The sequence below is a fragment of the Rhopalosiphum padi genome, chromosome 3, assembly GCF_020882245.1.
Source record: "Rhopalosiphum padi isolate XX-2018 chromosome 3, ASM2088224v1, whole genome shotgun sequence".
Lineage (NCBI taxonomy): Eukaryota > Metazoa > Arthropoda > Insecta > Hemiptera > Aphididae > Rhopalosiphum > Rhopalosiphum padi.
Window position 1 is genome coordinate 39386773 of NC_083599.1, and position 17434 is coordinate 39404206.

Consider the following 17434-nt stretch of genomic DNA (forward strand, 5'->3'; position numbering starts at 1 on the left):
TAATTATTTATTATGATTTCAATTTTTTTAAACATGTTTATTAAATTAAATAGATATAAATCTTTCTAGTGAAATAGTATTATATTGAAATTGATTTATATTTATCAAAATAATTTTTATAATTTATTGTTGAAAAATATCTAATTAGATTTAGTGGCAAAGGATGATTAAAATCTGTAGGTAACATACCCATAATTTAAAATGAATGAATAAATCAATTGATTTTATTAGTGCTTAAAAAAACTAGGTAGCAAAATTATTTATCCCGTAATAAAATTTGGATTTTGAGGTAAAATAAATAATACAAAAAGTTCTTATAAAATTAGCAAAATATTTTTTTATATGTAAATAAAAAAGATATTACATTTTACCGATTAACTATTGATTGTGTATTAACAATACAATACAATATACCAACAAAAAGACATTTTAACATTTGATTCAATATAATTTAGGTATTAATAAAAAATCAATAAACTAGGGTATAGGGCTGAAAAATACTTTACCTAAGAAACCTACAAATTAGTGATAAACTGTACTTAATATTATTACAACATTATAATAATCTGTAGGTATGTCATGTAGTATAAAATCCAAAGAATGAATATTAAATTACTTATGAAATTTAAATCATATATATAAATCTTATAAACTTTAGGTAACAGGTAGACGGTAGTCATATATTTTTTTTATCCAACACTGAATTGAATGATTTATATTAATATGTTATACTGAATTATCTATTTCAATTAAATACTGAAGGTATTAGAAGTTCATATTAAATGTATGACTTCTATGATCCAACAAATCTTCACTTTTAAGAAGTGTTAACAATATTTAAAAAAAAAAAAAAAAAAATAGTAAACAATGATGCAGAATAATTTTTTTTCAATTTTAAACAATAAATGTTAAAAAATCTTATTAACTTTTTGAAGTCAAGGTTTTTGTAATTTATTGAACTTATTAATTTTAGATAGTTTTGTTAAACCTAATTTTTAGTAAAATATAATATCATATAATCAGTTCTAATAATTTTTTGTTTTTTACTTCTTTAATCAAGATCTTAAAAATATCACATCAAGTTATACATTGAAATTGAAATTTTCACTTAACACTCCAAAACCTTTATTCAGAACTAAAAATGTAATTACAAAACATAGAATTTATAAATTTTCAATTAAAACTTGAAACAATGCTTCAAAGTACTCTGGCCCATTGGGTCATCATACCAAATATATAAAATTCAATACATCTTTCTAAATTAGGATTAGATTTTTTAAAGTTATGAACTGATTGAATCATTGTACATAAGATACGTCATAATATAGTTTGATGCTCTCTTAATCAAATCATCAATGTATTTAAGTTAGTTTTATTGAATCTTTTAAAAAATGTTCCTAATTACTATAAACATATAAAGCTACTATATAACTGATTTATTTCACATTATAAAATAATATTAAAAAAATTACTTTCTGTGACCAGTGTGATCTTACTATCTAGTATCTTAGAATAATTTTGTGAATTTACAATCAAGCGATAAGCAATAACTTTGATAACATTTATCATTTAATGATAACTGATGTCACCGTTGTTATCTATGCCTTGTAGGCTGTCGTGGTTGTTGTCTTCCAAAGTCTTAATTAACTAACTGACATTGTTGTTTTTGTTTTTTTCAACTATTACAACATAATATACAAATATTTTAACTATTAACATTTTAACAGTCTATGAAATGGATTTACCAAATATTTCTGATATACCCAATACACTAACAATATTAGAAGATGGTGAGTGAAGAAAGTGTCACAACTAATAATTCCATAATATTATAAAATATTCAAGATTTGTTAAATAAATGTTATTCAATTATATCTAATTAATTCAACATTTTATTTTTTTGTATCTAGATGTTCTATATAATCACACTAAGTCAATATTCAATAGAACCAGAAAAAAATTAAATTGCTTTCTTTGAAATTTGTTATATATTATATTTGTTTTTAGTATATTTTTTATATTTTTAGAAATGTGTAGAAATTGATTGGTTTTAAAAATTATAGTTGAATACACTCATTATACAACAATATGTATACAACTTTTTGAGGAATTATCGAAATTATTACAAATTCATATAATTATAATTTTTCTTACAATTGTAAATATGCAATCACTTGCTGATGACAAGTTTTCAGAGTTTGATATTTACACTATTGTTTTTTATTTTTTTAAGAGTTCATAATCAGATTTCTAATATTATATCTATAATTATTAATTAATATTACCATTTAAATAATGCATAACTTATTCTTTAGATTATCTTTCCCAATTTGTGACAATTAATACTGAAAATAAATGTAAGAATGATGTTGTACAGCTTACTGCGGAAGAGCAGTTGAAAAAATTAAATAAAGGTAAATAAATATTAGCTAGTCTAGAATATTCTTTTTCAAAATCTTATTATTGGGTAATTAATTGTAAAATTAACTTAATAAATTACATTTTAGGTTTAGAATATGTTGACCAACTTATATGTGATCAAACTTATGATAACCATGAAGAATTATTTAATCAAGTGACTTGGACTGAAAACTTAGAAGCCATTATAAATGAAATATCATCACAAATCCAGGTAAATATATAATTATTTTTTAATTTAAAAAGATAAAGGTTGTAATATATTTTATAGTAGAGTTTGGTAAAATTATATAATATATTAATATATTATTTGTTTTCTTCTCTGGTCCACGTGCAATATATAAAAATCACATATGTAAAAATCATTTTTTGGTACTTGTTTGTTATCCCGCCATAAATAAATAAATTTTATTTATTATTAATAATAAAAAGTTAAAAAATAAATGTATTATACCTATAAATTAAAAAAAAATATGTATAAATGTATAATTTATAAGTAAGTATAGATGTAATATTTATTTTATCATAATTAGAATGGAGGCCAGAACTCAGATATATCTTTTAAAATAGTTTCAAATGTAGGTATCTCGTTTTCTGAAACGTGTTCTCCACATAAATTCAGTTAAATACGATTCCATAAATTTTTTTTTTGTTCCACAATGCTTTTTATTTTGCCATTTAGCAGAACCCCACAACCTCTCAATGTTTTGGGTGTGTAACCCTGTGTTCGGATCATCAAAATTATAACTATGGTTAACAGTATTGTATTGGAATCCTGCTTGCTATAAATTATTTTAAGCTTTCCAACAATTTGACAATATTATTGAGCCTGGTCTTATATAATTTTGATTATAGGTCATCCATCACAAACTAAATACGATAATTGTAGGAACAATAACTGTACACTATATGGTGGGGCAATACATTTTATGCACTAACAAACAAGTACCCATTTTTTTATACATTATTTATGATCATTGATTTTATATTTTTTTTTTCCAAAATGTGATGGTCAAAATCATGGCTGTCTAGCTTCATATTCATGTATTAAGCATGAGTACAACCTATAAAAAAGATTTTTTTTTAGAAAAAAAATTTAAATATAATGATTTCCTTTCCAAATTCTGTTTACAAATCATCTGTATAAATTAACTAGCTTAAAATTGAAGTTTAATGTTTTTTTTTATCAAGGTCAATTAATTTAAGAATGTTTATCTAAAATAATCTAAATTTAATACTCTAATCTGTATATTTCATTTTATTTTTATTTATTAGTGTGTTATTAAAAGAAATGTTTTGTTATTTTTTATTTTAGGTTAGGTTAGGTTTTTTTATTTTATTAATTGAACACTTTTTGAAGTTTTTTTATGAAGTCTAAATTAATTATTAAAATATAGATATATTTAATGAATTTATTTTATTGGTAATTGATTTTGCTTTTTATTTAATAACACACCTATTGTCTTTAATTGAAATCAGTAGAAAAATTGATAATAATCTAATATTGCAAGAAGTTGTTCAGCAGCCATTCTTAATTGATTTGCATACTGAATGCCATAATAACCAACGAGTTGGCTATATCAGTGATTTTCAACGACACACAGGTTGAAAAATACTGGGCAATATGTTTTTTTAAAGTGTAGTATTGGGGATTTCATTAATAATTTTATCAAAAGATATTTAAGATAAATACAATTTTTTAAACATATCAAAAAGAAAATTTGATGATTTTAGTGCTCTAATTCTCTTAACTCTTTTACCTTCCTTTTAGTTGTTTAGTACATCTACAATCATTTTCTTTTAAGTAAACAAAAAAGAAATTTTCCATTAATTTTTTAAGTAGAAAATACATTCCTAATTTTACAAATAGTATTAAATATTAATTTATTCTACCTTTTTCACTATTTCATCAAAAACAAATTTATTTTATTTTATTAAATAATATACACGTATAATGTAAAGGAAGTAATTTGTAATTTATTTTATTTTTTAGAATTTGCAATCATCAATTGAACTACTAAAGTGTAAAATTGTAGATTTATTCGTTAAAGTTCAAACTCAAGTTATCATACTGAATAGATTACATGCTATTTGTGATTTATTAAGAAAAATTATGAGGACACAAAGTTTAACATTGCAAGCACTAGACAAAGAAAATGTTATGTCATCTCATTCAATATTAGAAATTAGTATGTATAAATTCAATTTATTTAACATATTTTTTAATGTTTTCTTTTTTTTTACTTAACCTTAAAAGTATTGTAAACATATTCAATTGAGTTAAGATAATATTTAGAGTATAAAAGTATAAGAACCATAATAAGAAAATATTGAATGCAACATGCTTAATGAATTACTTAATATCTTTTATCTTATTTTAAATATATTTGTCTTATACATTTTTTACAAAATACCTAACTATACCTAATTTTAATTAGTTCATAAAAAATCAATTTAAAATTTTAATTTATTGGATAAATAATAGTTATGGAATACCAAGTCCCTTATGCATAACTAGACATTTAAACTAAGGGAGGCTGAAGTTTTGAAAGTTTTATAACAAATATAAAGTTAACTATATGATGCTTACATAAAACCATAACCAAAAAATTAGAGTTTACTTTAAAATATTCTAAACCTCTCTTCTTTTCTTAATTGATTAGGCTTGTTATTATGCCAAGTTATTTTTCTAATTAGTAACTGCTCTGACCCATTATTGTAACTTATGATTGTTATTAATTATACATTTGGTTGGTATGGTATTTATTTATTTATTATTCCATTAAACATTTATAATCATAGATATTAAATTATTTTTATTATTTTCTTTTTTTAATAATAATTATGAAATTCATTAAGTTTAAATTAAATTTCATAGTTTATTTTTATATGATTCTACATCAATGCAAAATGTATAACTCTAATTTAAGAATGGATTTTAAGGATTAACATAAGTTGGTTAAATTAATTTTACTATACCTAGTTAATGTATTGAATATAGTATTTTGAGATTAGAGTATTTATTGAATTACATATTGAATTATTCATATTTATTAATACCTAAACAAAATAGTTGTTTTTTATTTATATTTATTTATTTTTGCAGAAGAATTAATTGAAGATAAAGATTTGAAAGAAATAACATTTTTAAGCAAAGATTTGATTAAATTAAGTAATTTTTGTGAAAAAAAAAGTGTTATTGGATTAAAATGACATAGTTTTGTTATAATAAATTTATATATTTTATTGTTAAGTCTTATGAATAATGTAAATATATATGGTATAATTTATAATATTACATTATTGAGAATTATATAGCCATTTCCTTTATGTTTTTGTTGTCAAAATATAATATAATGTGTATTATATAATATGCTATATCATTAAAATATTTATAAAATTGTAGCTTGTCAATATGTTAAATATAATAATGATTTTATTAATTCATACAATTTATATTAATTTCTAAAATACTTCTGTCTAGAATTGTTATCACAAGAAGTTGTTTACCTACTTTATTTAATAAGTTATGATTGTTATGAACATTAAGAACTGATATGAAGAATATATTATTATAAGCATAGATATAGTAATATAGTTATGTAGTATTTGTGCAGGACTTAGGACTTACTCCATCAATACACTTTGCAATTTTCCACTTTTAACAATTTTTAAAAGAATCATTCTTTCCAACCTACGATTCGTAGGCTACGAAGTACGAGTTATTGTATACAGTATATAAATGTGGTAACGTTTTGAAAATTGTGTTATCACTTAAATTTCTTATCAAGTTATTTAATTAGTAATTACTGTGAGTTTGAAATGTTGTTTAGTAATATACTAACATCATTAAAATGTTATGCAATAGAGGAATAAACTATTCTTTCAAAAGATACGTTCTGTCACCTAAAATGACTGAAAATAGACTCCAACTTCTCTTAAATTTATAAAGTACATTGAATTTCTTAAAATAACATGAACACATTTTAGGCAGTTTGCATCAACTGCATAGTATACATAATATAGTCTGGTCCAAAAACCATTGTTACATTTATGGAATGTATCTATCGATGTATTTTTCTTTATTATCATTAGGCGCATCAACATTTATTCAAGTCTCATTGATATATATCCAATATCCAACTACTGAACTACACAAAAAAACACTCCTTTTTTTCAAACATTTTGTGGCTTTATTTTGTTTGTCTACTTTACAGACTTACAGTGTCATTAAACATACGAGTTTCAACAACATCAACTACTACTCTTTAAACATATCTATAACAGAAGACGTGAATTTACTACGTATCAATGTATCATACTTATCTTATGTAACTATGAGCACCAATACAATACAAATTTAAAATGGTTAAGAGTTGATGCTTTGATTACTTTATTCTTAATAGCGTTGTGAGTAAAATAAATACCAATTGCACTTAAAATAAATTTGTTTACTTGAATTTGTGATAATCTTAAACATTTACAGAATTGACGATTATGCAAAATAAAATTATTCTCAATAAATAAACACGTAAAAATAATAAATATTCATCATGAGTTGAATCATTAATTAAATCTAAAAACAGCTCGTTTTAACAATATTTTTGTTTTTACTAAATAAATATATAGGACATAGGTACTCAAAGTATAAAAAAATATATTTAATGCTATCATCAATTACTTATAAAAGAGTTGTTCATTATAATCAAATAGCACAATGCACAAATAATTTATTTTTTACAATTATTAACGAAAATATTATGAAAATACTTCGCAATTTTCAACAAAATTCATTTTACGAAATAAAAATAGAATATTTAATTAAAAGTAGTAAATTTTTACTTTTCATCTTGCGCTCTCATTTTTTTTATGAAATAAAAATATTGAAATCAATTGGTGAAACCAAGTCTGCAGATGTTTTTCTCACATATAGTACCTACCAACAAATTAAATTTTTTTTTACATTATTTAGTAAATCATAATAAATAATATTTAATAACAGTTTGTTATTAATACATTTCATGATTAGCATGCTATACGTTCAGTAAGCTCTATAAAAATTAAATTACCATAATACATATTTATCAAAAACATGAATACTTTTTGAAATAATGAGTGTTTGATGATAAAAGAATAGACATATCACATTTTATATTATGCTATTTTTATTAGTGGTATTATAGGCTATGCATTTTGTACGAATCCCGGAAAAATAGACCTAGGTTAAAAAGAACAATTTAAAAAAATATTAAATATATTAACTAATTTAAAAAAATTATGAAAATTAAAAAAATGATCACTTACATAGCCACATAGCCACATGCCCACATTGGTACACATTTACATGACCCACATTCATACACATAGAAATTGTCTATATCTATCGAATTCCTTAAAAACGGTTGGTATTTAATTTTAAGAAAAATACAATATAATAATATTTAATATAATTTTTAAAAAAATTGAAATATAAAAAATACATTTCTTTTAAAAATTTTTATTACATAAAATTATGTTTTTTAAGTTTAAATATCTACGAAATTCATCAAACATTCAAACTCACTGTGATATGTATGTAATTAATGCTGTATTCATTTTTGAAAATCGGTTTGTATTAAAAAGTAACAAAGCTTTGATAATTTAATGTTGATGTTAAATTTCTTATAAGTTTTTTTTTTTTTTATAGTAAATTATAAAACAATTTTAGCATGATGCCAATGTGTATTTTTTATATCCAATTTTTAATTTAGGTTGCAATAAATAGAATCATATAATTTAATGTTTGTAATAAACAATTAAATTCAGAAAATAAAATGTCCAACTATCTTATATAAAAATAAACAAGCATTTCTTAAAAAAAGTATAATTTCATAATATTTTTGATTATCTGTCTATTGAATGGTAAGTATTTAAAAGTTATATTTTAAATTTTAAATGGTGACTTAATTACGCTTCAAAAAGCACAATAATATTATTATTAAGCTTATTAGTTTACAAATTTTTACTAATTAACATTGTAAATATATTATACATTAGACGTATTTTTCTCATAATTACTAATTGTACTATTTGTACATTGTACTACATGTATATTTGTATATTAGTTAAGTTATAACTTTTACCAAGTCTAAATGTCTTTGTATTATGTGCATCTATTATGTTATATCTTACATGGAGTAGCGAAGTACCTACTTTATTATCGTAAATTGCTGCGTTATAAAACTATAATATTAATATTTGCATTTTAAAAGATTTCTATTTACCAATAAATATGTTAATTATTAATTGAGTAATTGAAAATATCTGGAAAATGTAGATTCATAATTATTATAATTATATGCGAAATATATTAATATATATTAGATAAAAAATGAATACATTAATTAAGATAAGAATGACCTATAAAAGATAACTGATAAATTTCAATGAAACATTTATAGTTTCTAAGACATGATATGGAAATATGGTTATTATAAAGAATATATCTAATACTACGATCTTGTAGTTGTATAATAAGAACATAAGAATAAAATATTAAACACTAAAGCAAAAAATGATTCCATTAATTAAACAATTAAAATAATAAAATGGGGCAATCAAAAATGACAGAATAATATACCATATAATTTATGTTATAACAAAATAATTTATATGTTAATATAGTTTCCTTCTATATGCTATATATTATATTAACACGACGGAGAAAATAATATTAATATAATTATATAACTATACTGAAATTAAATCCAGTTTAGTGTACTATATTTTCGTGTCTTTATAGGTAGGTACTTATCATTTTAATTTCGAATTAAAATTCTGCAGTATCGGTCATCCGTAATATGGAGTCAAAAGTTACGGCCTTACGAGGGTGGTAAACTGAATCCCAAATAATTGGGTGGATATTGAGGCTAAATAAATTGAGTCCGGAAAACTTTAACTTGCTATAGGTAAATTGAGTACCGAGTAATAATATTTTTCGAAAGAATAATTTATAAATAATGACGATGTACCTACCTTAAAATAAAAAGTTTTTACATTTAATGAGTACTGTATAGTGACTAGTCACCAATTAGAGATTATCGATTACCGATTTGCTTACTTAAATATATTCAAATAGATACATATATAAAAATACGTAGCAAAGTGGTAATTAAAATGAAAAAAATGACAATGGAAAAAAAAAATTTTTGAGACAAGAAATGTTGAAATATAAAAATAAAAATATTTTAAGATTTGAATTCGTTAAGAACATATCAAATAAATTTTTATCATGTACATAATAACAATAAATATTAATAAAAAAAAAAAAAATTGACTTTAATTTGTATATCACAATATGCATAATATACATATATTATTATATTTAATTAATTGTGACAGTGCCGTAACTAGACTACTTGAGGCCTGTGTGCAAGCCCAAATCTTGAGGCCCAACTATAAATTTTTCCAAATATATGTCTTATAGCTGGGGGTCATTCTGAAAATATATGTGACACCCAGAATGGTAAAAATTGCTTAGTTAATTTATAATAATAATAATTATTATTATTATTATATTATGTATGATTCTTTTGTAAATCTACATTTGCAAAAACCATATAATACATTTGAATTTTGAAGTGTTAAAAAATTTAACATAATAACATCACCAATAATAAAATAGATAAGGGAAATTAATAAACAAAATATATTGAATTTTAAAACATTCTACAGTTATCTATATTTCTATTTCAAAAAATTCTTTTTTCTAGCTTTTACATTAGCAAATTTATCAATAATAGTATCTACATCGATTCGCGATGTATTAAGCCTCTCAATATTTAATACAGCAATATTGTTTAGTCGATCTTGTGATATCGTATTCCGTAGATAATTTTTAATCAGTTTAAGTTTGGAAAATGAACGTTCTGCTGAAGCTGATGTCACAGGAATAGTCATAAATATACAACAACTTGTAAAAATATCAGGAAATATAATTGTTAAATCATTACTAATTAAATATTCTGCTAAATTTTGAATAGTCATTTTTTTTAAATTTTCACTTTTTAAATTAGTTTTTAAAAAATTCTTCAATGATAAAATTTGCCGTGTGAAATCTGAGCTGACATCATCTCTGTATTTATTTATAAAATCATAAGATGATCCTATCAATTTTTCTTCTGATATTGTAGTCATTGTGTTTGGTATTAATATACCAAAATTATCATTAATTACTTGCATGCCAATAAATCTCTCTTTGAGCTTTTGTAAAGTAGTATCTATTAAAGGATTAAATATGGTCACTTTAAAATTATCTTCTGTTACGGTCAGCCTTCTATCATTATCAAACTCATCATGGAACTTAGTTGCAAATCGTTGACGTTTGTGAAGAAACATAAATGGTATATTCCAAAATTTGCATACAGTTTTAGAGTTATCTACAAATGTATCATACTCATCTCTTAGTTTTGAAATTTCTGCATGCGCATTTTTTAACAGCTCAAATGCTTGTTGTAAATCTATAGAAACAGATTGCAGAATTTTGGAAACAACAAACAAAGACTTCAATATTTTTTCCCAAATACATAAAAGTAAAACAAACTCTGCTGATTCAAGTTTCTTTTTAAGAGCTGTGGCTATATTAATTTCATCTTTTTTAGTACTAGTTAACTGAATTCTTGTAAAAGCTTTTAAAACATCCACAAAACGCTGTTTCAATGAAAATAATGCATTGTGGCGCGCCTCCCAACGCGTAGCGCATACCTTTTTTAATGTTATTTTTCTTAATTTTGAACTTTCTTCTTCTCCAAGAGCTAGTTGAGACCATCGCGGTGCACTGGAACTAAAAAAATTGTATACATCTTGAACAGTTTCAAAAAACGTTGATATTTCTCTAGTACTTTTGGCAGCATCGCTTATGACCAAATTTAAATTATGAGAGCAACAATGTACAAATGTGGCATTTGGTACTATTTCAAGAATTCTTTTTTGAACACCTGAGTTAGCACCACTCATGACAGCTGCTCCATCATATCCCTGACCTCTACATTTTTCTATATTTAATCGATATGAGGATAAAGTATGTTGCAAAAGTTCAGCATAATCAGAGGCACCGTGTTTTTTTAATAAAAAAAACCCTAAAAATGATTCTCTAATTTCTATATGCTTTTTTTCATAATCAACAACAGTGTAACGAATGATAAGACTAACTTGATCTTCTTTAGTTATATCTTGTGTTGAGTCTATGATAACTGAGAAAAAACAACTTGATCTAATGTCATCACAAATTATACGACAAAGATCAGAAGATAAAATATCTATTATTTCGTTCTGGATCAATGGACTGAGATACTTAATTTTTTGTTTTTCGTCATTCATTATATTATTTAAGACGGGATCAAACTCTGCAAGTAATTTAACAGTTCGTAAAAAATTACCTTCATTAGGATTTTTTATCTTCAAACTACCTTCATTACCACGCAATCCTGAATTACCGGCAGTCAAACATAAAATGATTTTTATTATACGTTTTAATACATTTCTCCATAACATAGCCTCTTGAGAGTACTGATTTTCTATATTTATATCTATAGTTTGGTTTTTAATCCATAAAGATCTAACTTTAGATGCATACAAGTGTTGTATGGATGCTTCGTGCCGTTGTATACTTTGGGATAAATGTTGCCAATCACTCACACCTTCTATCCATTCTTTATTGAATTTCCCACTCATTCGATCAGCGAATAGCCAACACGTTTCACAATATGCCACATCTAACAACACTGAATAACATAGCCAATCACGTGGAATTTTTAAACCACCTTTTGTTACCATATAGTAATAATGTAAAGAAAAACATCTGTTTTCAGTCCTGGGAAATTCTATGCTAGGCCTACATGAGCCAAATTTCAGTATGCTTCTTTTCAATGTATCTGTTACTGCTTCATCAAATTTTCCACGGTCGGTTGGGTAATCTGATTTTAAGTCTAGTTCATAGCCCATACCGCAAACATTATTTTCTAACAGATAATATATTAGATTATAATTTATAAGATAGATAGAAAAAGGTTCAAATAGAAAACAGATCAGTCAACATAAAATATTACTCAAAAAAATACCTGTATCCTTGTTTTGTTCAGTTTCAATATTATATTTTGATGTTAATGTTTGTCCATCGGCATCATCCTGAACTAGTTCATGAATATCTAAAATTAAAAATAAAAATAGTAATGATTTTAAAAACAGAGGTAAACATAGTAAAAGTAGTAAACATACTTGAAATTGTCATATCCGAGACTGTGTCTATATTGTCGGTTTTTGTAACACTTGAATTCAAGTCTTGTAATCCAAGAGGGCCTAAAAAGTTATTTTATTAATATATAAATTATAAGTAATAAGTATATAGAAAAAATTTAATAAATATGATTGATTACATTTAATTTTGAGACATGGTTATTAATATTAATTTTATAATATGTGAGTGCGGAGCAGTGTTGGGAAGTAGGTAACTAAACATAAGTTACAAGTTACTGTAACAAAATTACTGCTAGTAATTTGTATGTATTTAAATAACTTGTTGGTATTAATATTACAAAACTACTGGTTACTTTTTTTTCTTTTAATATTATCAAAAATTATTGATATATAATGTATATATCAATATATATGTATTGTATAGGTATAGGTATTAAAAATGTATAACATAATATCATATAAGTATTTAGCATTTTTATTTATAAATCAAACATTCTTTACTGTGATATTTTTCTTATAGTTATAGCTACACTTATTGCTTATTTGACATAATCAATGTTACTTTAAAAAAAGGAATTGCTATTGTAATTTGTAATTAAGTTGTCAAAAGTAGTATAATTTGACTCCCCTTCATAAAAAGTAACTTAAGAGTAATTTAGTTACAATTTTGAAAAAGAATCAGTAATCAATTTTATATTTTGATGGTATGTCCATCATCATGAACTGGCTGAACTAGCTGATGAATATTAAAAATTAAAAATAAATAGGTATAGTAAGAATTTTTTCACAGGTGAACACAAGTAAAAGTAGCTAGTAAAACATACTTGAAATTACTGTTAATCTGTGAAATATAATTGTATACAAATCCCCAAAATTGTTAAAACACAGAATAAAACTGTACAAATAAAATAGGTAGGTATACATTTTTGAATTTTTTTATATAATTATTTAGTCAACTACTCATGTTTAATTGGTTAGTGGTTAAAACTCTTGATTAGTACCTAATAACTTAGGTAATAACTTAGCCATTTAATATTGTAAACTACAAAAATATGATTATAAAATAACTTACCTTTAGCCCAACAAAGTAAGGAACTTGACAATTTTTTATTGCTTCCTGACGTTTACATTTTATTTTTCGTTTTTCACAACCACTCAAAAATGTTCTTTTTGACATAATTGAAGGAACTTATAAATAAAATGTAAATACAGTATACACGGTACACGCTTTACTAGACTGTACTTAGAACTTAATTCAAAAGTGTACATTAACACCGATGCGCATTCAAAATAGATCAAAAGCAAGCAGTCTGCTGTATACAAATAGTTTGAATGCGTTTTGGTAAGACTGGGAGGGAAGGGAAAACGGCAGTATTAGAAATTCCAGCCGATAAGCAGCCAATACGTTACAATACCAAAACTATTAATAGATATGATAATAATAATAACAACAATAATAACGTCATACTAACGAAAAGTCAGACTAAAATAGCTATAATTTTACTTCTTAATTTCAATAAGGGCCACAGTGTATAGTATAAGTAAATAACATTGGTTTAGTTTCCAAATAAATAATAAATATTTGATATTATTTTATGTCATTAGATTTTTGAATTTTTGGGGCCCCTTAATTAAGTATGAGGCCCGTGGCCCGTGTGCAATGCACACTCTGCACACCCGGTTTTTACGGCACTGAATTGTGATTTGTGTATACAACGTAGTGAATTATATCAGATATATGTATTAAAAACAAAAAAAGCACATTTTTTAACCATGCCAGTTGTTAACATAACAGATAGTCCTAAGCCAGTAAAAGTGAGAAGGAAAATGTGGTGTTTTGGAAACTAAACCTATTATAACCAGGGAATCAGTTTACTATAAAAACGGTATTTTGGACTCAATTTACCTAGCTCCAAAAGTTATAACCATATTATTTAGTTATTTTACTACATTATTTAGTTGTCTTTTACATTTAGTTATAATATAATTATCAATGTACCTATATTAGTTTATATTTAGAGTATTTAGAGTACCTACACAGAAGTAAAAAATTAATGTTGACGTTGGGAACTTGAAAATAAGATTAATGTTTAATTATCTACGCTTGCAAATAATTACTTATGGCTTCAAGTGCATAATTTGTTTACAGCTGTATATGTATGTAGGATGGAATAGAGTGTACATTCGCACCTAATTTTCGTAAAACCATCAACATATATTTTAAATCTAATATTGAGTCAGTATTTCTGATTTCATATTTTTTTTACTGTGGTCCGACAATTAATATTAACCAACAACCTATAAGTGTCAAGAGAAAATGTATAGCAATATAGCTATATCCTATATATTATAGGTAAGTACCTAATATATATAATAATAAATATTATTAAGAACAAATTTAATAATAATAAAAAAATAATTTTTATATGGCACAATTGTGTCGTTTATACAAATTTTAATCATAGAACGTGATTTAAAAATCCTAATAATTAAATTGTTTTAATAAAAAATCATGAAAATTAATAATTTCCAATTAAGAAATTAAACAGAAAAGTCAAAATTCCATTCATAGTTGAGCGTTGCTTATATTAAAAATCTCATTGTCTTTGAGCTAGTGCAGTATAGTGCCTATAATATAGATATATGTTTTAATTTAACCTATTGTAGAAAGTATATAAATATATAAAGGCCTGGAATTGATTTAAAAACGGTCTGTAAATATTTTGACACCAACAACTGAAAAATTGAAATGTCACGCTCGTATGGTTATATTGTGGGCTATGATTGAGCTGTCTTCATCTGAATGTAAGTCGAACAATAATATTACTTTCATCATTCCGTGTAACAGATGTCATGTACTTATACTATCTACCCTGAGAAGTTTCTTCGATATTGCAGACAAATATGCACAGGCACAAATCACCCAAAAATATTAAGGAGGTTTAAGGGTGCCCGCAGAATATTAACTGGAGGGAGGTAAAGTCAAAATTATAAATACTTAAGCCATGCAAGTAGGTAATAAAATAATTGATATTTCATATTCACTGAAATAGCGGGGGGCATGCCCCCGGCACCCCCCTGCGGGCACCATTGAGGAGGCTTTAACACCAAATAAATTTTAGAGGACATAATACGAGTAGTGAGTAGATCCGTTACATTCGATAATATCTTTATTAATAAAATAAACTATTAATTTAAATGAATTATAACTTATAAGACTTATAATATAAGTAATATTTTATGCAAAAGAAATTACTTGTATTACTTAATAATTTATAAGTAATCATAATTATACTAGCTATTGAATTACAATGTCATGGTTATTGTACAGCATAACTCAAAGTAAATAATAATTGATGAAAATAATAATTAATTAGTCAAATAATCTATCTTTACCCATTAATTACATGTCTAAGATTTTTAATTTCTAAGTAAGATAATCACGCGATTCAGGATTTTAGACTATTAGCATTAATAAAATTAAAGATGCTGAGTACTCTACTAGTCTACTATAGCAACTCTACGATATAATGTGCCAATGCGACTATGTAAAATTTTTACTATATTCATGAGTGTTTTTACATAATATATATCCAGGGCCTGATTAACCAATAGGCTGAGTAGGCTACAGCCTAGGGCGCCAATCGGCCAATGTTAAATTGGGGGCGCCACAAAATATTTTTTTAATTATACTAGGGTGCCAAATCAATCCTAGCCTACTGGCGACCAACTCCTTAATTAGGCCCTTAGGCCCTGTATATATCATAAGATTTAATTATGATGTAGATATTATTTACTGCAGTATGAATCAATTATTTCTATTGGCTCTTAAGTAAAATAAATTCGATGGAATGCGAATTAAAATAGAACATTTAAAAAATGTAATACTTATTATCAAGGCTAAGATTTATATATATGCTATATACAACAGCATGTTTTTTGCAATTTCTGATTATTAATTTTGTCGGTAATGCCCACGAATCACCTCACGACGAAATAAATGGTGATGATTTTATTTTGCATGTTTTTGCATATTTTGGATATAAAATGCACATTATTACATGTATTGAATAAAATGAATATTATTTCATATTTCGATTATAAGAATGCGAAAAATGTATGTTGTATTACATATTCATGATTAATATTTATAATTTAATATTAATATTTCATATTTAATTCTAGCCCTACTGATTAAAGTATAAAACTTGGTTTTTTTGTCAAACATAAATTTTATTTTTATAAATATACAATCCTATGGTACAATAGGTATACGTCACTATACGATAAAAGCTTTAGTCAATATAAATCAATACTACGAATTACGATCCAATCCCCGATCATTTATATTCGAAAGTTTAAAAAAATATGTGGTAGTAGCATAATATAACACACGTATTTCCACTATTGAATGTGAATTATAAATTTTATTTTTAAATTATTTTATTTTAAGACAAACAGCTAATCACTGATGTATTTCAATTAATTAATATTTTTTTTTTGTAACTATATTTTTATGTTTATCTTATAACAATTTAAATGTATATTTTTACATATTTTAGTAAATGAAATGCATATTTTACAATTTTGTATTACATACAAATCCTAGCCCTGCTTATTATAATGTAATTTACATGTATAAGTTCCGAGAACACTTCCCGAGGTTCCTAAATGACCTTAATCAAGACGCCTATTACAGTATAGCCAGTATAGGACAGTATGAACTATAAGGACAACCTTAGTTGATGATGATTCCCAGACTCCCTGCGCTACTTATGCACGA

General features: G+C 24.4%; 3 protein-coding genes across 3 annotated transcripts; 1 reads left to right on the forward strand and 2 right to left on the reverse strand.

The window, feature by feature from the left end:
• The first annotated feature begins 1606 nt into the window (after positions 1-1606).
• Positions 1607-5671, forward strand: LOC132926404 (uncharacterized). The gene is made up of 5 exons (XM_060990752.1): positions 1607-1790; positions 2316-2414; positions 2508-2632; positions 4412-4607; positions 5525-5671. Exons 1-5 carry the CDS (start codon positions 1736-1738, stop codon positions 5629-5631), a joined length of 582 nt encoding a protein of 193 aa, XP_060846735.1. The 5' UTR covers positions 1607-1735; the 3' UTR covers positions 5632-5671.
• A 4472-nt stretch (positions 5672-10143) lies between these two features.
• LOC132926405 (uncharacterized) lies at positions 10144-10734 on the reverse strand. The gene has a single exon (XM_060990754.1). It carries the CDS (start codon positions 10636-10638, stop codon positions 10144-10146), a length of 495 nt encoding a protein of 164 aa, XP_060846737.1. The 5' UTR covers positions 10639-10734.
• Positions 10709-12525, reverse strand: LOC132925044 (zinc finger MYM-type protein 1-like). The gene is made up of 2 exons (XM_060989475.1): positions 10822-12525; positions 10709-10732 (listed from the first exon to the last, which is right to left on the reverse strand). Exons 1-2 carry the CDS (start codon positions 12397-12399, stop codon positions 10709-10711), a joined length of 1602 nt encoding a protein of 533 aa, XP_060845458.1. The 5' UTR covers positions 12400-12525.
• Positions 12526-17434: the final 4909 nt, after the last annotated feature.